At 39.3% G+C, this 22,347-nt stretch overlaps 1 protein-coding gene across 2 annotated transcripts in view; it reads left to right on the top strand.

The window, feature by feature from the left end:
- The window catches only part of ROS1 (ROS proto-oncogene 1, receptor tyrosine kinase), a 112,293-nt gene that overhangs the window by 17,815 nt on the left and 72,131 nt on the right, over nucleotides 1-22,347 (top strand). For both annotated transcript variants that reach the window (XM_060283663.1, XM_060283664.1), the window contains exons 5-16: nucleotides 570-630; nucleotides 7,367-7,515; nucleotides 8,175-8,313; nucleotides 11,004-11,205; nucleotides 12,155-12,231; nucleotides 13,701-13,823; nucleotides 13,989-14,173; nucleotides 14,920-15,017; nucleotides 17,044-17,540; nucleotides 18,928-19,140; nucleotides 19,891-20,001; nucleotides 21,143-21,321. In XM_060283663.1, the coding sequence (XP_060139646.1) occupies nucleotides 570-630; nucleotides 7,367-7,515; nucleotides 8,175-8,313; nucleotides 11,004-11,205; nucleotides 12,155-12,231; nucleotides 13,701-13,823; nucleotides 13,989-14,173; nucleotides 14,920-15,017; nucleotides 17,044-17,540; nucleotides 18,928-19,140; nucleotides 19,891-20,001; nucleotides 21,143-21,321 (2,034 nt within the window). The remainder of the gene's footprint in view (nucleotides 1-569; nucleotides 631-7,366; nucleotides 7,516-8,174; nucleotides 8,314-11,003; nucleotides 11,206-12,154; nucleotides 12,232-13,700; nucleotides 13,824-13,988; nucleotides 14,174-14,919; nucleotides 15,018-17,043; nucleotides 17,541-18,927; nucleotides 19,141-19,890; nucleotides 20,002-21,142; nucleotides 21,322-22,347) is intronic.

Genomic DNA, 22,347 nt, shown 5'->3' with positions numbered 1-22,347 from the left:
AATTGCATTGTTGAGCTCAGTATTTTGTCACATTGTGGGGTGTCACCCATTAGAGGGTCATGAAATCAATTTACTGAATAAACAATCACAATAAAATGACATAGAATAGAACATATAAGATTGCATCACAGGTCAGGATTCCTTTTTGGGATGAAAATATTCTAAAATTAGATTGTAGTGATGATTGTACAAATCTTTGAATATACTAAAAACCACTGAACTATGGGCTTTAAATTGGCGAATTTTATGGTTACGTAAAATATATTTCAATAAAACTGTTAAAACAGGGAAAAAAATACCATTTCAAGAATCTTTTTTTTCCCAACATGTATGTGTGTACTAAGTTGTTTTGTTAAATGTATTTTGGAATTTGGGACACGGTCAAAAAAGATTGAGAAGTGTTGTTCTAATCCCACTAGCAAATGGGAACTTAATACTCATTACAGCTGAAATACTTGATATACATGTATGCTTATATATCAGGCATTCATATTTCAAAATTTACTTGAAGCTTATCAGAAAAGCAGTACAAAGGCTGTGCTGACTGGCATGCTACCTGTCTTCCATAGCGAGAATCCTGTGAGGTCGGCTGCAGCAGCGGGGAAGGTGCATATGAAGAGGAAGTGCTAGGTAAGCAGACGCAACCAACTGTTATTGAAAATAATTTACACTACTCCAGGGACCTGTGCTAATGTAGGGGTAATGAGCCACCTCTTAAAATAGCTAGACTTCTATGTCTCAGTATGATCTATATATATATATATTATTGAATATATGTATTATTGAATATATATATTTTTCAATAACTTCAAATGTGGAAGCCATTTTGACAGAGACTCAGCAAAACTCTTCTTTCAGAGCAAAATAAAGGAAACAGCACATGACACGTTTAGAACTTGAGATTTCGCCCGCAGTTCAGTGGATGCAATTACTTCTGTCTTAACGAGAAAGACCAATGTGAATCCTGAGCAACTTGATGTCAGGAAATGCCACTGTTTTAATGAACTGAAAGTGTAGAAGTATTTTATTTAATGCACATTTCATTACTCAGCTAACAGTTATTCACTCAAGTACCTACTATAGTTATGGCTCCCTACAAGACATTGGGAAATTTGCACAATGTATGGAAGTTATCCTTCTCAGTGTTAAATTTTGAGTAAGTAGGGAACTTGGGTTTCCAGCTCCCTCTGACTTATTTCAGAGCAGGTTGGGTGTCTCTAAGTGACTTTGCCCAAGTGTGTTAATTCTCTAGTGGTTTCTGAAGGACCAACGCTTTGATAAATTATAGCCTATATGTTAGCAGTTAACTTTTCCAGAATTCCCCAGTGTTTCCTCCCACTGGGAGATAGACAGCTCCTTCCAGAACAAGAGATGATTGGTTCTTCCGTAAGTTGTGGTCCTTGTTTCAGTGGCTTGCTCCTTGCTCTCAGTGGCTGATGGAAATTGGAAGGTGGATCTTGCCTTCCTATCCTGATTTGCTTCTGCCCTTTAATGTCCCACAAAAGACCCTCTTTGACATTTCTGTGGAGGGGTAGTGGTATTACATTTTTTACCTTCTGTGTAGTGGGAGTTAGTTGTGGATAAAATTTATATTCTGTGGTTTCCAAACTGTGCACTTAGGTTCCCCAGGGCATCACATCTACCTCCCAGGGAGGTGTGGGGGCATTTTAAACATTGAGGGAAACACAAGGGTAGTCGATGTCTGTTGGACATCACAGGAACTACTAGCCAGAGGTAAGTGATGGTATAAACAATGGATTGCCCTACATTCTTTTCTATGCTATCATATCTTTACAATCCTGCGTTTTTGGTGTTGCTGTGTTAAAAAGCAAATATCATGAGGAATACAACGAGGAACAGGAAATAAGGATGGAGGTGTCCAGTCTGATTAGAATATTTGAGAAGTTGTGCAGTGCCCAGTAGGCACACAGATCCAAGTAGTATGCAATTATTTTTATTTAGGAATGAAATAAATATATTATTTTGTCTTTCAATTTATGTGTTTTTTCCCCAATCATCTACTAAGTTGATAGGACACGCATACTCAAGTTATAATACTTAATAAATGGAACTGTTTAGGTGATTCTTTTGTTCTAGTGGGTCATGAAAAAATTACTAATATATATATATTTGCGGTATGCGGGCCTCTCACTGCTGTGGTCTCTCCCGTTGCGGAGCACAGGCTCCGGACGCGCGGGCTCACCGGCCATGGCTCACGGGCCCAGCCGCTCCGCGGCATGTGGGATCTTCCCGGACCGGGGCATGAACCCGTGTCCCCAGCATCGGCAGGAGGACTCTCAACCACTGCGCCACCAGGGAAGCCCAAAAATTACTAATATATTAAAGATGCCAGAACTGAGAGAGTTTGGGAAACTTTGATTTATATCCTTTTCTCATATTCTAAAATTATACTACCAACTTAATTATACAATTCTGTTAGAGTACAAGTGTAATCAGTGCTTTATTTTATATTTTTCATTTGGCTATCAATGTCTATGTACCACTAACTGAGATGTACCAAGTTTACATATATGGCATTTGTGCTTACAGACCTTATGTTTAGTTTGTTCTGATGAGTCTTTTCACCCATGTACTTAAGACCCTGTTTGTCTTTAACACATCTGGTACTGGTCCATTTATCTGCGGATCTGCTACATTATCTTATTTCAGATACCCTCCATCCTCCCCTTTTCCTCATGGTGGGGATGATAACAGCTAATAATATATTGAAATAAAAATAGCTATTAGTTATTAGGCATTTATGAGTCAGGCACAGTTCTAAGTAATTTATAGGTTTTAGCTCTTTTTGTCCTCAGAGGTATAAACACTATTATCCTCCTCATTTTACAGATGAGAAAAATAAGGCACGAATGTAAATACTTACTTGGCGCTGCATAGCCAGAGAAGGATGTAACTTGAATTTTAACCCAGTTATCTCATTCCAGAGCCTATTCTTAGCCACTCTGCTATATATTGAAAGTAGTATATAGCTCAGTTTAGCTTCTCTTCCTTTTTTTTAAATTTTATTTTTATAAATTTATTCATTTATTTATCTATTTTTGGCTGCATTGGGTGTTGCTGCGTGTGGGCTTTCTTTAGTTGCGGCGAGCGGGGGCTACTCTTCGTTGCGGTGCACAGGTTTCTCATTGTGGTGGCTTCTCTTGTTGCAGAGTACGGACTCCAGGTGCACAGGCTTCAGTAGCTGTGGCACGCGGGCTCAGTAGTTGTGGCTCATGGGCTCTAGAGCACAGGCTCAGTAGTTGTGGTGCAAGGGCTTAGTTGCTCTGCAGCATGTGGGATCTTCTCGGACCAGGGCTCAAACCCATGTCCCCTGTATTGGCAGGCGGATTCTTAACCGCCGTGCCACCAGGGAAGTCCCTAGCTTCCTCTTTCTCATTTGATTCACTCTTGTCTTGATATTTTAGAATAAACCTACCTTATCTCTATTTTTCCATATGCATCACCATGGCTTTGAAACATATGTCTGTATTTAGCTATGAAATTTCCATTTACTTGTACTTATATAACTCTGGCCCCTTCTGCCCAGTTCTTAACTTACATCTTTTCTGATGTCTCCTGGTTCTTCTTCCTTGCTCTGCTGACCACTCCATCACTGGACTCCTCTTCAAGGTATCCCACAGCTATTCCAATTCCTGCTGTTAAGCATCTCACACTATAAAAAGGGAAAAATGGAACTGTGCTTTGCCTGTATAGTTATAGTATCCAAAAATGAACCCTAAATGGAAGAATAAGCAGAGAAGGGTTGTGTGAAGCCACTCTGTGGGCTAAACTCTCAGATGACAGTGGCTTTATTTTTTCTGGGTCACAGAGTATTTTTGTAGTATGGACTTTAATTAGTTCAGATTCAGTATCTATAGTGATTAGAATTGTGTCAACATTTCCTTTAACTGGAAAGCGGTCATGGGAATTTGTATTTAATCATTTTAAGCTCCTTAAAAAAATTTACCATCTTTTCTGAACCAGAGTAGTGATTCTTTTTCTATAAATAAAACTTATCCTCTAAGTTCAGGCAAAGATGCCTGCTTTTGCCACTTCTGTATAGTACTGGATATCCTAGCCAGAGCAATCAGGCAAGAAAAAGGCAACCAAATTTGATGGCTCCAATAAAAGCCATCCAAATTTGAAAGGAGGAAGTAAAACTTCTCTTTGTTTGCAGATATTATGATCTTATATGCAGAAAACCCTAAAGATACCACAAAATACCATGTTAGAACTAATAAACAAATTTGGCAAAATAGCAGGATACAAAATTAACACTTGAAAATCAATTGCATTTCTATACACTAATAATGAACCATCTGAAAAGGAAATTAAGAAAACAATTTCATTTACAATAGCATCAAAAAGAATAAAAACACTTAGAAATTAACTTAACCAAGGAGGTGAATGACTTGTAAAGTGAAAACTACAAAACATTTCTGAAACAAATTAAAGAAGACAAATAAATGGAAAGACATCCTTATTCATTGGTTGAAAGACCTGGTATATTGTCAAGATGTCAATATTACCAAAACAATCTACAGATTTAATGCAATCTGTATCAGAATTCCAAAGATGTTTTTGCAGATCTTTTGCATGAGATGGAAAGACCCATCCTACAATTTATATGGAATCTCAAAGCACCCCAAATGCTGAAAAGAAGAACAAAGCTGGAGGATTCATACTTCCTGATTTCAAACTTACTACAAACCTACAGTAATCAAAATACTGTGGTACTGGCATAAAGACAGACATATAGATCAGCGGACTAGAATAGAGAGTTCAGAAATAAATCCTTATATATATGGTTAAATGATTTTTGACAAGGGTGCCAAGACCATTCAATGGGAGAGAAGGCAGTCTTTTCAGCAAATAGTCCTGAGAAAACTGAATATCAACATACAAAAGAATTAAGTTGGATCCTTATAAAACATCATATACAAAAATTAACTCAAAATGGGGACTTCCCTGGTGGCGCTGTGGTTAAGAATCCACCTGCCGATGCAGGGGACACGGGTTCAAGCCCTGGTCCAGGAAGATCCCACATGCTGCAGAGCAACCAAGCCCATGCACCACAACTACTGAGCCTGTGCTCTAGAGCCCCCGAGCCACAACTACTGAGCCCGTGTGCCACAACTACTGAAACCCGTGTGCCTAGAGCCTGTGCTCCACAACAAGAGAAGCCACCGCAATGAGAAGCCCACACACCACAACGAAGAGTAGCCCCTGCTCGCCACAACTAAAGAAAGCCCATGTGCATCAACAAAGACCCAATGCAGCCCCCCAAAATAAATAAATAACTCAAAATGGATCCATGATTTAAATGTAAGACCTGACACTATAAAAATCTTAGAAGAAAACATAGGGCAAAAGCTTCACAACATTGGATTTGGCAATGATTATTTGGATATGACACGAAAGGCACAGGTAACAAAAGAAAAAATTGACAAATTGAACTTCATGAAAATTAAAAAAATTTAAGCGCACTATCAACAGAGTAAAAAAAGCAACCAATAGAATAGGAGAAAGTATTTGCAAATCACATATCTGATAAGGGATTAATATCAAGAATATATAGAAAACTCCTAAAACTCAACAACAAAACCCCCAAACAATCCAATTAAAAAATGGGCAAAGGACTTAGACATTTCTACAAAGAAGATATACAAATGGCCAAAAAGCACATGAAAAGATGCTCAACATTACTAATCATTAGAGAAATGCAAGTCAAACCTACAATGAAATACCACTTTAAGGAAAGAAAAAAAGCAAAAAATCCCAGAAAAGTATAAGTGTTGACGAGGATGTGGAGAAATTGGAATGCTGTGCACTGTTGATGGGGATGTAAAATGGTGTAACTCCTGTGGAAAAAACCAAAAAATTAAAGACAGAATTACTGCATGATCTGGCAATTCCACTTTGGGGGTATATACTCAAAAGAATTGAAAGCAGGGTCTCAAAAAGATATTTATACACCCCTATTATACTCAAATATTGAATTCACAATAGCTAAAACATGGAAGCAGCCCAAATGTCCACTGACAGATGAATGGATTAGCAAAATGCAATATACACATACAATGGGATATTATTCAGACTTAAAAAGGAAGGAAATTCTGACATATGCCACAGCAGGAATAAATTTTGAGGACATTATGCTAAGTGAAACAAGCCAGTCACAATAAGACAAATACTGTTTGATTCCACTTACATGAGGTATTTAGAGTACTTAAAATTATAGAGACAGAAAGTAGAATGGTGGTTGCCTAGGGAAGGGGGAGGGAGAGGGGGAATGGGGAGTTATTATTTAATGGTTAGTTTCAGTTTTGCAAGATGAAAAGAGTTCTGGAGATGGACGGTCGTGATGGTTGTATGAGAATACAAATGTACTTAATACCACAGAACTGTACACTTAAAAATGGTTAAGATAGTAAATTTTATGCCATGTGTATTTTACCACAATAAAAAATTCTGGGGAAAAAGCAAGCTAATGCATTAAATTAGTCACAATTTTGGAAAATAGAAAAAGTAAAGTAAAATAATTTCATCCCAGTGGTACATACCATTCAGAATTCTAACCCCTCACACAGGACCTGGGAAGTAGCACCAATAACTGTGTGTACCAATTGTAATGTTGCTACTGTTTAAAAGTCATGAAATATTTCACAATAAAAAACAGCAGAATATAGAATCCTTTGGAGTACAGACAACTACTTGCATGTATAAAAATAATGTGTTGACAAAATGGGCAACAACTGTAGACATATAGTGTAAAATTAAAATATATCTTGAGATACATGTCCTGGGGTAGTGGATGGTTGCCCACCAGACACACCCTTGGTACCCACCCTTCTAGCCTATATAGAAGTGGTATCACAAGAGAAAACTGGACAGTCTCAGAACACTCCATGTTGCTTGCTTGTAAAAAATCTATCGTCAAAGATAAGTGCGTTCGGGGCTTCCCTGGTGGCGCAGTGGTTGAGAGTCCGCCTGCCGATGCAGGGGACACGGGTTCGTGCCCCAGTCCGGGAAGATCCCACATGCCACGGAGTGGCTGGGCCCGTGAGCCATGGCCGCTGAGCCTGCACGTCCGGAGCCTGTGTTCCGCAACGGGAGAGGCCACAACAGTGAGAGGCCTGCGTACCGCCAAAAAAAAAAAAAAAGATAAGTGCGTTCTATGGGAGAAAAAAGCTGCCAGACAGACTGGCTGATTTAAAAAAATAAATCACTTGAATATGTGCATCAGTTATTGTTCAGGTGAATAATTGTGGCAAGAGGGTGCTAAGGGCACTAGATGAAGCAGGGACACTCTCTCCTGCTTTGACAGACAGGGGACATGGTGAATGAAATCTTGTTTTCTCCCCAGAAAATACAGACCTCCCCACTGCACCATTTGCTTCTTCCATTGGAAGCCACAGTGTGACATTACGATGGAAATCGGCCAACATCTCTGGAGTAAAATACATCATTCAGTGGAAATATGCACAACTGCCTGGAAGCTGGACTTACACTGAGGTATGAACTGCTGCCCATGTGCCTAAACGGAGACTTTTTCTTCAAATTATTAAAAGTGCCAAATTACTACATATAATTATAGGTGAAAAGACATTCTAGAGAAGATTCAAACGTAAAATGAGTGGTTGGATTAGATGAACTTTAATCTCTGCTACTTTTTATGCTAAACCTTTTATTTTTAAGGAAAATTTATTATTGGACATATATATTATTCCTTCAGCACAGCATCACATAACCAACTACTTATATCATTGGTCTTTATCTGCCCACCCCATTGAAAATGATTCCAACTAGGGTGGAGGGCAGGGAGGTCATCCAGGATGCTCCCTTTTAGGAAATCATGTTCAGAGAAAAATAGTCCAAAGACACCAAGTATATTAACATGGAAAAGTAAAGTAAAGCCTTGAGGTAAATGCCATATAATTGAATCCATAATTTTGCAGTTTTGAAGAAGGAAAGAATTTTGGTGTGAATTATGCTGACTGATGTCGGGATGGCTCAGCTCTGAGCTCCAGGCCTCCATTTCAACTGGTCTGGCAGGCCTTGGGTCACTCCATATCCAGAAGGCCATCCATCATCTACAGACGAATCTGTGCTCTTGAGTTACAATATACGGTGGCTATTCCATAAATGCTGATTTTGATCTCTTGTTGATTTAGGCTGTGTCCAAGCTCTCCTATGTGGTAGAGCCCTTGCATCCCTTCACTGAATATATTTTTCGAGTGGTTTGGATCTTCACAGCCCAGCTGCAGCTGTATTCCCCTCCAAGTCCCAGTTACAGGACTCATCCTTATGGAGGTATGGCATGCACATGTTGCTTAAGAAATCAGGGATTATTCCAAAGCTTTGGTTAGTTCATTTTATTTTAAACAATGAAATAAATGTATTCCTTCATTAATAGACCCATCCAACAATGGAGTACCTAGCTAGGTGCCAAATAGTGTTCTAGGTGCTCACCGTACTTCTGTGATCAAAACAAAAATACCCATTCTGGTGGAAAAGAATACTCTAAGCAGTAAACCTAATAAATAAAGAAAGTATATTGTAAGTAGGAAGATATGGGGTGCTACGGTAAGAGGAACGTTTTGAGCAGGGTCTGTTCTTTAGAAATGGGGAGTGTATTAAAGAAGGTGGTCAGAATAAGCCTCACTTAGCAGTCAGAAATTATGGAAGGTTTTGAAGAAGAGGAGTAGTTGATTTGAGTACTCCTTAAAAAGATAATTTTGGCCACTACACATGGAATGGATTGAAGGAATGAGAGAGACTGGAATGTACAGAGGTAGTGAGATCAGCTGGGAGGTTATTATAATACTTTAACATTTGATTAGAGATGATTTTTAAAAATAGTACATATATTGGGGCATTTTCTGATTTCTTCTTTCAAAGTTGTGACTTCCATACCAGGAAAAGGATTCAAGCCTAGAGCCTGTTAGGGAGGTGAATGCCTGGGGCAGACACTCAGGGAGAGTTGCCTGGTGCTCTCACCCTTAGAGTTAGCTGAGGGGACGTGGGAGGACTTATTCCAAGCCAGACGTTATATGTCCCTACCCCTCGTTCTGGAGATTCAGCTGTGTGCAGAGACCCTCACTGTGAACTAGGCCTTGGCCAGAAGCATAGCTAGATAGCGGATGAAGCCGGTTGGGGCATTTTCCCTCTTCTCTGATTAGTGCTCTCTTCTTGCTTATCAGATTTTAGGGTATGTGTGGCACCTCTGCTGACTGTTCTCTGACTATCCTTGGGACCTCAGGTCAGACACTGGCCTAGGGTCATATTCGAAAGGTTCCAGATCCGAGCAGAATACGTGGATCCTTCTTCATTCAAAGCAATGCCTCGTGTACTCCAATAGTGTTGGAACATTTTCCAGTGCTGGAGACATACCGTGGTCCAGGGCCCAAGGCTAGTCAAATCAAAATAATGAAGAAGGCAAATTTTGCTTTCCATTTCCGGGCGTTTCTCTGGATATGCAAGCCCACATACCCTCCAGGTGTTCCAGTCCTCGTACTGAGGGTCTTTTCCATGGATAGCATCGCATGCCTCAATTCTATCTCACTTTTTTTAGCCACATCAAAACTTATAAAGTTATCTGTTTCATGTTCCATCACTTCATGATTCTTTTCTTTTTTAGCTATGGGAAATATATGATTTTTAGATGGTATTACTGCCTTTTAATTGGGGCCTTTATGAAGATAATTTCTTAATCAGGTGGAATGGTTACCTTGCCTAACCTGACCAGCCTTTTCAGGGACGATTTTTGTGGGGGCGATTTGAACAATAATCACAGTTCACCATGGGACATCTACATGCTTGAAGTGGAGCAGATCATGTCTGTCTGGGCACTGACCCTGAAGAGTTAGTTTTTCTGACATCCTGATTCTGATTCACTGGGAGATGATTCCTGCTTCCCTGTTCACCAGGGTGACTGAGTGCATGGAGCAGAGGAGTGATGTGATGGTATTTGTGTTTGCTAAATCTCAGTCTGAGAGTTGGGGAGGAACTGTATCAGAGAAAGGCTGAGAGATCAATTAAAAAGCCTTTTTAAAATGCAGCCAATGCGAGGGCTGAACTGTCTCTTCTCTCCCCACTCTAAAGGGTCAGGGGTGACGCAGAGCACCTGCCAAAATTGTTCCGAGGCAGAGAGACTACTGAAGAGCAAAGTGACATCAGTCTGTCTTTCTATGGAAAGACGAAATAAAAGGGTGTGGTTTCAGGGCGTGGGGGGTATGGAAAGCAGGTGGAGACATGGGTGGAAGATAGGCTGTTAGATCATTTGTTTTCCTTTCTGTTCTTTGTCACTTGGGTAGCTCCTAAAGTCTGTGGGTGAGCGCTTAATTAGAGAATGCATGCTCCTTTCATCCTTCACAAGGGAAGGGATGTTGCTAAGGCACAGAAAGCCTGGCTTCCAGGGGACCTTGGGAGCTGGGGGAGGAAAGTACAGTCTAGGTCAGCAGAGCTGATGCCAGCAAACGTGAAGCAGACTGTTCTAATTCAGGCTTATCTAAATCCATATCTTTAGCTGGAACTAGTCCGGCCACAGCACTCTAGTGAGGGAATAGGCCCCAGGACTTACTTCTTTTAACTTGTGTTAATCATTGACTCCAGTTTATTACAGATTCTCTTCTCCTTCCTAACCTGGTTCCATCCCACGTTTCAACGTGTTTAGGTCTCTGGAGATTTTTGACCAATTTTTTTCTAGAACATTTATCCAATTTGCATATTTCCACATTTAATTTTATTGCATAAATTAGAACTGAGGAAAATAACATTTGAAAGAGTCCCTTAGGAAAGTAGTTAACTGGTATCATTTAGGGATCAAGAATTGCAGCTCATAGATATATTACCATCTTCTTTCTATCACTTCTGTGAATATTAACAAAAATACTTCATTTATGCTGTTTTCAAAAAAACAACATTTTTTTCCTATCCTATTTACATTTTTACATTTTTCACTGTATATTTTCTGCTCACGATGTCACCATTATCTCTTCCAGTTCCTGAAACTGCTCCTCTCATTAAAAATATTGAAAGCTCCAGTCCGGACACGGTGGAAATCAGTTGGGCTCCACCTCAATTCCCAGGTGGACCTATTTTGGGTTATAACTTAAGGCTGATTAATAAAAATCAAAAGTTAGATTCAGGGACACAGAGAACCAGTTTCCAGTTTTACTCCACTCTACCAAATACCACCTACAGGTAAGAATTAAGTGGTGCAGGAAAAATGTAACTAGCATGCAAAGGGGAAAGGTGGGGGGTGGTAGGGGAGGGATAAATTAGGAGTTTGGGATTAACATATACACACTACTATATATAAAATAGATAACCAACAAGGACCTACTGTACAGCACAGGGAACTCTATACTATGTACTAACCTATATGGGAAAAGAATCTGAAAAAGAATAGATATATGTATATGTATAACTAAGTTGCTTTGCTGTAGACCTGAATCTAACACAATATTATAAATCAACTATACTCCAATATAAAATTTAAAAATAGTAACCAGCATGGGTACAGGCATGATATTATTTAAGAAATAGGGCTAAAAAATAGTTTAAATGTATTTTGAGAAGTCGCATTGGCTTTGTGCTGTTGGTTTAAGTTACTGTGGTTTTCCTCAAGTTTTTATGCTTATTAGATTACACCATCCTGAGCAAAAACATTTGTAAGTATTTCTATTATATTCAGAGATAAATGTGGGCTAATAAATATGGGCTTATAAATATTGGCTAAAAAAGACATTATAAGCATCATAAATATCATTGCTTCATTTAATCCAACATGAAAAAAGTAAGGAGGTAAAATTCTGTTAACGGTATTTTTGTATTAACTGTTAAGGGGATTATTTTATTATTGTTAGCTTTTCCAGCATTTACTAAGACCTCTTTAAATTAGGGCATGAATGGGGGTCATGCAGATAGCAGAGTTCAGTTTTTGACCTCTGTGACCCTGAACTATTTTATGGGGAATGCAAACAAGGATGTGATTGATGGTCATTTTAGTGCTAAGCAGTGGCACCAAGTAACTAGATACATGCATTGCCACATCGTCCTTTAAATAGAAATGTTATTGCTCCTTCTATTTTTATCTCATGTTCACACCATGCCATGTAAAATACATCTCTCCAAATCGTTTTTGGAATAGGTTTTCTGTTGCAGCAGTAAATGAAGTTGGTGAGGGGCCGGAAGCAGAATCTAGTATTACCACTTCATCCCCAGCAGGTAGAGACTGGGGATGCGCCTCCTGTTACACGGAACTGAGGGGGTGGCAAGGGTGGGTTCAGATCTTGGAGGTCCTGGGTCCTCTGGTGCTCCCCAAGACCCTACTGTTCTGCCCAAATGGACACTGTCTTCTGAATACTTGATAAGTTTTCAATTTTAAATGAGTCCCAGTATTTGACAAATAGGAGTAAGTTGTTTGATCTAAAGTTTCCACGTCGGAATTTAAAAATTAAAAAAAAATTAGGGATTAAAAAAATGGCTTCAAGCAAACCCCTGGTTTCAGTTAAAGTCACTAGTGATTATGACTCTCATTTACACACTTAGGGGATACATATATTGTTTCTGCCCTAACCTCCACCTTATATCATGTATTATCATTTAACACAGACCAGATATCTTTTTCTTCCAGTTTCCTTAAGGTTTTTAAATATATCTAAACTTAATAAGTTACATTTTACCATTCTGAATATTCAGTCTACCAAATTGGCTTCTGTTATTATTTTGCAAGTACCATTTTTTTTTTTTACTTCGGCATTTTAACAATTGCCTTGAGAGATTGAATACTTTCTGCATGATGCCCACGTGAGCAAAATGATAAAAGAAAATGCTCTCTAAGAAGCACTGGAAATATTTTGGGGAAGTGAGTTAAAAGACTGGAATAACACCCAAAGATTCAGAATTCTAGGAGTCTGCTCTCCGTTTTCATGGGAGCCCCATTTGCTGACTTGACTGCCCCGTCCTCTAAGCTGCACACGCCTATGCCAGTGGGGAGTGAATGTCATCTATCACCAGCCTTTAGTTTATTTTTTGGGGCTGTTACTACACTCTAGGAAAGGAGAGGTATTTTTGTTATGCAAGAAGCATCCAAAGGGCGAGTTAAATATAGAGCAGGCTTAAGGTTGTTGTTACCGTGATTATTGCATAACATTTATTAATTACACTAAAAGTGTTCATCAACACACACTCCATCAGTCTCCAGTTGAACAGGATGTCAGGGTTCTGTAGTCCTCACATTTCATTACTACAGACCTTTCTCCTGCCTCAAAGGGAGATAATTAAAGACAAAACAGAGACAACCGAAGTTTGTCCATATGTGTGTGTTATGCAACAACCCGCTCCAGCCTGGGCTGGACCACCTCCACCAAGCAGTCAGATTCCTATGGTGGAGGAAAATAAGCCGAGCTCCTATTTGGGCAAGGCTGTTGAGAACAGTGATCCCGCATGGGATGTTATTTTGAGGGCATTTAGGGGCACATACCCAGAAATCCTACTTGACTGACACTGTACTTCTCATCCCCATCACAGAATGTGATTTGTACTACAGTTGAAATACCCCAGTGCCTTCAGAGAAAATCTGACCAGCCTCTTTCACGTGCTAGTCCCCTTGTTTTGAAGGGTGGTATTGATCTTTTTTGTGTCAACGTGCATATGATTGGTCTGTCTGTCTAGAAAGTGTGTTGTTGTTTTAGTTCAAGAAGAGGAACGGTGGCTCTTTTTATCCAGGAAAACTTCTCTACGAAAGAGATCTTTAAAACATTTAGTAGATGAAGCACATTGCCTTCAGCCGGGTGCTACACACCGTAACATTACAGGTCAGTGTAATAGAGAAAAATGTTTCCTTAGTGTGAAAAGAAAGATCCAGGTTGACTTCAGTTTGAATCCCTTTATTAAGGATTAAAGAAATAAATTCTCTTTCAAGGAAGTGTTTTGTCTGGTTGTTACCTAATAACACACATGTATTTGCATGGCTCTTCCAGGAATATCAGTTAATGTCCACCAGCAAGTTGTTTATTTCTCTGAAGGAACTCTCATATGGGTGAAGGGAGCTGCCAACATGTCTGATGTGTCTGACCTGAGAATTTTTTACAGTGGTTCGGGATTAATTTCTTCCATCTCCATAGACTGGCTTTATCAGAGAATGTACTTCATCATGGCTCAACTGGTTAGTCTGAGAATTTAAAGTAAACAACTTGATATTGATACTCTAATGCATATCTTGGTATATTTACAAATAAACATAATTCTTTCATTCAATAATTAGTCACTGAGTGTTTACTATGTTTTAGACACTGGGTTAGCAACGAACCATAGATCTAGCCTATAGCAGGGTCTCGACTTTACCTAGTACTAGTCCTGACCTACCATTAAATCATCTTTATTGTGATTTTTCAGAGCTATGAGTTTATACTAATGATAATTCATCTTCCATAAGACAGTGGTGGTACCTGAATTATCACTAGATAAAACGGCCAATCATAATCAAAATCAGCTGCGAGCATTGTAAATTGTATAATAACCATGGATAACTTTAGTAGGTCTCTGAAAATATTGTATTACCAAAGCTTTGAGAAGACACAGTTTGCTGTGTTTCAAGTTTCCTTCTTTTAAAGGGACAGGGTGGTCACAATCACTACGGCTGGAAGCCCCTAAGCTTGGAAACAGCTTAAATATTAATAAAAATAGTTGAGTGCCTCTGTAAGCCAGGAAAATACGTACTCGTATTTCACGGATACCAAGAGGATATAAACTCATTAGGATATAGGATATGACACTGTCTTTTAAGAACTTTTTTATGTTTTCTAAAAGTGCTCTGTGACTAGTGAAATTCTAAATACAGAACAGTTGCTCAAGCAATACGTGTTGGTCAAATTGAATAGACACTAATTCTACTGATGTACTCTTCTCTAGGTATGTGTCTGTGATTTAGAAAACTGCTCAAACATTGAGGAAGTTACTCCTCCCTCAATTATTGCACCTCAAAAAATCGTGGCTGATTCATACAATGGGTGAGTGTTAGTCTTGTAAATGTGAATTCTCTTCCTTTGGCAAGAAACTTGGGGAAACTTGCTTGCTAATAACATCCTAGTACCAGGTGAGCCCATCTATGTATCTGATTTCACATTTAATTAAATCCAGGCAAAGTTTTTTCATTCTTATAGAGCCAAGAGGAAATTTCATTCAAACTTGATCCACTACTTCTCTAGGTAAGTAGTTTTTCCTTTCTCCTTCACAGTAAAATATGGGCTTATGGGAAAGACTTCTTGTCTGGGACTCCGGGGCCTGGTTTCTCGTCTTGGGTATATCACTATTTTATGCATGACTCAGGGTCTTATTCCCCCTCGATGCTCCCCATGAGAAGCCCTTCCTGCCTCTCTTTCGTCTTTTCACTGCACCATTTTCTCTTGCTGAGCAATTCAGCACCTGTTCATTTTTCTGGTCTGGTTCTCACATCTATCAGGAGGCTGGTTTAGAAAGAACACTGCTACCATCCACTTTAGGAAACTGAAATTGATAGCTAATAACAAGTTAAAATTTGCCATTACAAATCACTATGCTTCCCCCTGCCACAAATGAAATGGACACATTTTAGCTCAGTTGTGATGCTAAATTGTAGTAGGACTTCAAGAAAGTAACTTCGGGTCTATGACCTTTGCTTTATCCTCCCATTCGGGGAAGACAATAATACTCAGTTGGGGTATTTTGAGGATGAAATGAGTTATTCACTGTGAATGTATTACATGATCTCCACATGCTCACATGTGAAGGATGAAAACATAGGAAGTTATTTTGGGGTTATTATTTCTTAAATATAATCAGATAATTACAGGTTAGTAACCAGTAAGCAAGGCCAACATTTGTAAGACTAAACATTTTTCTTTCTTGTAGGGATAAAGTTGTTTTCATTTTGAATGAAAAAAAAATATAGCCCATAGCACTTTTTATCTTTCACGAATTGACTTTCTTACTCATTATTGATTTAAAATCAAGATTTTCTATTCATATTCTTTCATAATTTACCAGATATTTATTTTAATGTTTTAAGCTTGAGTGAATTACTGAATTACAGGATTTTTTTCTTTTTTTCTTTTAAAACCCTGTGATGTAGGACAAGTCCTTTGGACTCTTTGGATCTTATTTTCCTCATTTGTAAAAGTCTAAGATCCTATGAAATGAACTTTGTTGCTGGCAGTTACACGAAATGACTCATTCTGAGGATAATGAACTTCACTCACTAAAACAGTCGCTCAAAATACATCTCAAAGAGGTCTTTGGTGGCTCTTTCTTCCATTAGGATAAAACTGATTTGTGCTTAGATTTTGAAATATGACTAGAAATTATAATAATAATTATTCAATAATAGTTACCAGGCACTTAATATGTGCTTCTAAGTGCATTACTTCCAATAATTCATTTAATTCTTGTTCAGCCGTATGGGATAGTACTTTTATTATCCCAATTTTATAGATAGGAAAGCAAAGCACAAGTTGATTTATCGACCGCCCACGACCATCAGCTGTTTTGCGCTGGAATCAGTATTTGACTTCTTGCTCCAGGGCCTGTCTTCTAATCATCTCCCTATACAATGATAGAGTTTCTGTAAAAATCAAAACTTTTAGCAACCCTTTTTATGTAGTATTCCTGAAGAATTTCAGGCAGATGAAATAGTTTATTCTTCTGATTAAAAACGGTTACCATTATGCTGTTATCTTGCACCACTGAATTATTCACTCACTGAGTTTGTACTTATTATAAAACTCTTCCCTCTCCCCCATCCCTGCTGCTTCTCTCTCTCACCTCCGTCCTCCTCCCCCCACACCCAGCTCTCCTCACCTTTCTTCTCTTTTTCTTAAATGACTAGAGCATATCTTTAATAAATACCTTTACTACTTTGCACCTTGGGAAACCCTGTACTTATCCACTCTGGAGATACCTGGTTCTAATTGCCCAACAGGATAAAACAATGTGCTGAGGCATTGTTGCTCCTTCACCCTTGCACTGAATCACACCAGGCTTCTTTTGCTCCTGTGTCAGGTATCTCTTTTATCTTCTGAGAGACGGCATTTATAGAATCGATCTCCCTGTGGCTTCTGGTCGGGGCTCGGAAGTTGTGCGTATTGTGCAGAGTGGCACATTAAAGGACTTTGCAATCAAGCCACAGTCCAAGCGAATCATTTACTTCAATGACACCGCCCAAGTCTTCATGTCAACCTTTCTGGATGGCTCCACGTCCCACCTTGTCCTACCTCATGTCCCCTTTACTGATGTGAAGAGCTTTGCTTGTGAAAACAACGACTTCCTGGTCACAGATGGCAAGGCTGTTTTCCAACAGGATTCTCTGTCTTTTAATGAGTTCATCGTGGGATGTGACCTGAGTCACATAGAAGAATTTGGGTTTGGCAACTTGGTCATCTTTGGCTTGTACACCCAGCCACACCCGCTGCCGGGCTGCCCACAGCAGCTCTCAGTGCTGTTCGGCTCACACCAGGCCCTGGTTCAGTGGAAGCCCCCTGTGCTCGCCATTGGAGCCAGTGAGTGCCCTGTCCCCAGCCTGGAGACTGGCCTTGCTGCAAGGAGAGGAAAGCTTGAATGGCTTGACCTGGCGACTCAACTTTGAGAGCCCATATGTGATTATTTAGTCATCAACTCAAAGCACTACTTAGTGCTCTCTCTCTCTCTTTCACACACACACACACACACACACACACACACACACACACGTGTTTATACGTTTGTTCTACATTTATCAGTTTTGCATTAAGAGAATCTCTATATTTCATCATATATGTCCCAACAGAATGGGTGGAGCATTTATTGAGTGTCTCCTTGGAGTCAGGCACTAACATTCCAGTCTGAGGGAATGCATTAGCCAGGGGGACGGAGATTTGGGTTGAGATTATGTATCCAGGGAGATCTTGCATGAATTTGAGCCTAAAACTCTCTGGACTTGAATTTTCATCTCTGGAGAGGCAGCATGTGTGGTGGGTATGCAGGTGGGCTCTGGAGCCAGCCTGCATGGATTCAAAGGCTGGTCTTGCCCTTTTTTAGCAGAATGACCTGGGCAAGTTACTTAACCACTTCATGCATGTTTTCGCTACTGGAATAAAAACATTAATTATATACTTCTATGGGATTGTCATACAGACCAAATTAAGATGCACAGGTAGAACACTTAGAACAGTGTCTAGCACAGCTGCTGGCAACTTTTTTCTATAAAGGAAGGACTAGATAAGTAAATATTTTCAGCTTTGTGGGTCATATGGCTTCTGGCATAGCTACTCAACTCTGTCCTTGTGGTATGTAAACAGCCATAGATAAAATGTAAACATGTAGCTGTGGCTGTGTTCCAGTACACTTTTATTTACAAAAACAGGCAGTGGGCCAGATTTGGCCTGTGGGCTGCCGTTTGTCAACCCCTGGTCCCCTAGAGTATCTAGCAAACATTGGCTATTTTTTTACTTTAAGACTAAGTTAATTATGCCTGTTTGCTGTATAGGTCAAAGATGGCTGAAAATGAATTAGCAAAAAAAAATTCTTTTGTATTGTTTGGGCTTCTAGAAGGGAGATGCTCTACCAACCCTGGAAATTATATTAGAGACTCATCATTAAGCATTTGTTTATTAGGAGCTTGTATAGAAAAGCCCTCCGACAGTTCTATGCAGCCAAGCATACAGCACTGACGGGGGAACAGTGGCCTCTGATTTGCTGGGCATGATGTCTCCTTTGATGGAACAAAATGAGTGGGTGGGATGACCACTGTCCTAGTCACGTCACCAAGTTAACCCTGGTGATTACGGGGTAACAGGCCCAATTATCCTTTCACTCAAGGTGAAGCTGTAGATAAATTTACTGACAGTCCTTTGTTTGCCCTTGCTGATGTCATCCTCATCAGTAACATTGTTTAACTCTTCCAATTAGGCCCTTCCGCCTGGCAGAACTGGACTTACGAGGTGAAAGTATCAACCCAAGACTTTCCTGAAACCACTCACGTGTTCTCTAATATAAGTGGGACCATCCTTAATGTACACGACCTTCAGAGTGCTACGAAATACAAGGTTTTTGTGAGAGCAAGTTCTCCCAAGGGGCCAGGCCCTTGGTCAGAGCCCTCAGTGGGAACTACCCTGGTACCAGGTGAGAAAATAGTCTTGATTTAGGGAGTGATTCTGACAAAAAGCCTTTCTCCCTATGTCCTTTAAAATTTCTCACCTTCAATGTGGTAAAAAAAATTAGAATGAGAGTGCGTTGACCCCTTGAGGATGTGTTTATTATCTGAGATTAGGAAAGCAAATAAAGCATTGTGTGACATTTATGTTTCTAACCTGCTCTTTTAAACTGTCCAAGATATTTTTTAACAAACAATATAATTCTCTTCTTCTTCATGGTTTTCTCCTTTCTCATGGTTTATTAAGCAGTAGCACTCCTTGAACTCTGAAGGTCTTGGCGAGAGAAGCTGAGGGGCTGTGAATTATGTTGAATTCTATCCTCTTGGTTGAAAAAAAATGGAAAGATAACTGACCCATTTATACTACTGTTGTTATCGCAATCGATTCTGGGTGCTCTGAATAGGACCATGGCCACCAATAGCTAAAGCAAAAAAAAAAAAAAAAAAAAATTCTGCCATGACCGTGACATTGCTATAGAGGCAACATCAGTACACATTTCTCTCCACATTCAATTACAACTATTTACACAAAAATCAGAAAGTATGTTTAATATGATAGATAATTCTTTTAAGCAGATACAATTACTCATATTATTCCAGAGTATTTTTCAAAATGCTCATTGACTTTATGAAGGAAATCTAACGTATAAATGTGTACCTAAAAAAAGTGTGTTTTCTGTGATATTTCTTTCAATTTTTTTTTTTTTTAAACCAAACAGCTGCAGAGCCACCATTTATCATGGCTGTGAAAGAAGATGGGCTTTGGAGTAAACCATTAAATAGCTTTGGCCCGGGAGAATTCCTATCCTCTGATATGGGAAATGTATCAGGTAAACACCGAGTCCCCTGTACACTTGGATGGCAGGTTTCTACTTGTAAGACTTCTTGAGATATTCAACCAATCAAAAGGATTGCGTATTTTAGTATTAGGTCAATAATGAAAGGAAAAAATATTGACTGAACTATACTGCCAGTGACACTATTAAGAAAATGTCTGTTCTCAAGGAGGAGGGCCATTTATTACTCCACAAAATGTAGTTATTTAATGATTTATGTCCATTTCAGGAAGGCTTTGATATACTTCTCATGTATTTTAATTTCTCAATGTTGTCTCACAGTAACAGCCTAACTTGTTCCATGAAGACAGCTATAGTTAAGTAATTTATTATGAGTTTGCTGTAAGACTGGAACACAGAACAGCTATGTGAAGTTCTAAATCAAGTATAAGAAAGAATTTCATGACAAAGAAGATTAAGTAATGGTATCTTACTTCAATGGCATCTTCTATAATTTATTATTATTTATTTATTATTTAATGGCATCTTCTATAATTATCTAATTATTAGATCTCTTTGTTTGGCTATTAAAAGTACCACAGCATTTCTGACCAAAATGAGTTGGACTTAGGAGGCGGTGTGGTACTAATAGAAAGAACGATGCTTTGAAGTTGTCTTGAATCTGGTCTCCTCCTCTTTTCACCTGTGAGACCTCGGGCAGAATAGATAATTTCACGGAGTCTTCCGTTCTCCATGTCAAAAATGCGGATGGGGAGTTCCCTGGTGGCCTAACAGTTAGGGGTCTGGGTTTTCAATGCCATGGCCCGGCTTTAATCCCTGGTTGAGGAACTGAGATCTCGCAAGCCTCACAGCACAGCCAAAAAAAAAAAAAAGAAAAAAAAAATGGGGATGATTTCTACTTTGTTTTGTTTTAAGGGTTGAGTGAAATAGGTTAACATTGCCCAAGACAATGTTTGGCAAAGAGGAGACACTCAATGACTATTAGTTCCTCTCTCTAGTTCCAGGGGTTAAGATTTTGGGACAAAATTCTTGACAGATCCTTGAAGTTCTAGTGAGTATCTATGTTAGTATATGCTTTAATGTTATGTTGAGGTGCATGTATGATTTGTTGACTCGCCATGTTTACGCTAGCATGTATGAAAAAATAACTGCTACCAATTCACTTTGTTTTGAGATATGGATTGGTATAACAACAGCCTCTACTACAGCGACATGAAAGGTGATGTCTATGTGTGGCTGCTGAGTGGGACGGACATCTCAGAGAATTATCACATACCCAACATTGCAGGAGCAGGGGCGTTAGCTTTTGAGTGGCTGGGTCACTTTCTCTACTGGGCTGGAAAGACGTACATGGTAAGTAGAAGCCTGGCATTCTGGATGCTCTCGAACAATGCCCACCCATTTCAGTGACTGGAATGTAATTTTCACAATTTTTTTCATACTTGTGTACCACCTCTGCTACTATTTACTTAGTATTTGTCTCTAAGCCTACTCACTTTTTAATTAAAACGTATTTAGGTATAAAGGAAATTTTATATCACTATGTGGTGTATTTGTCACATATTTTCAATAATATGTTAAAATAAATATATTAAAATGTTCACCAGTGGGTCAGTGTCCTAGGGAAGATGGCACACTCCAAAGGCATGATTAAAAGAAACTAAGTGAGGAGACTATTTTCAAAGGTATCTACAGGGCTAAGGAAAATGAACAAAGGATGGTGAAGCATGCCCTGGGCAAGCAAGTGTGGGAGGCTATTCCTGCCACCAGGCATAAAGGGCAACGGAAAGAAGGGCAAGAATGGTGAGGGCTGTAGCTTTAGGGGAGTTGCTGACATGAAAGCCAGCCACTGCCAAAATGTATGGTCTAGCAAGGAGTGATACGGGGGTACCTATGTACCCCTATCCCTCTTTTCTTCTGGCATCTGATCTTCTGCCAGTGCTTCCATTGGCTGAAACTCTCTGGAAGCCAGAGAACAACAGAGCTAGGTTGATGTAGTCCATTGATATCAGGCTCAGGGGGCACAGAGGAGGGTGGAGAGTGGATTTGGGGGCAAGATGAAGACATCCCGTGCATGGCGCACACTGAAATATAAGACGGTTGCTGATGAGAACACTGGTCTAACAGATCAAGAAATATGGTACGGAAATCGTTTTCTAATCAGGAAGGCACGCGTCCATTCATTTATTTACTCATTATCTGTTACCAATATGTTTAGAGTCTTGAGAATAGGCATAGTAGAGAATATGAAGAAAATAGACGACATGCCTCTGCTCTGTTGAAAAAATATATCAGCTTTGTTGAGATATAATTCATGTACCATAAAATTCACCCTTTGATTGTATAAAATGCAGTGGTTTTTAGTATGTTCAGTGTTGT

Source organism: Globicephala melas, chromosome 14 (assembly GCF_963455315.2).
Source record: "Globicephala melas chromosome 14, mGloMel1.2, whole genome shotgun sequence".
Lineage (NCBI taxonomy): Eukaryota > Metazoa > Chordata > Mammalia > Artiodactyla > Delphinidae > Globicephala > Globicephala melas.
This window is presented reverse-complemented; position numbering and strand designations above follow the sequence as displayed.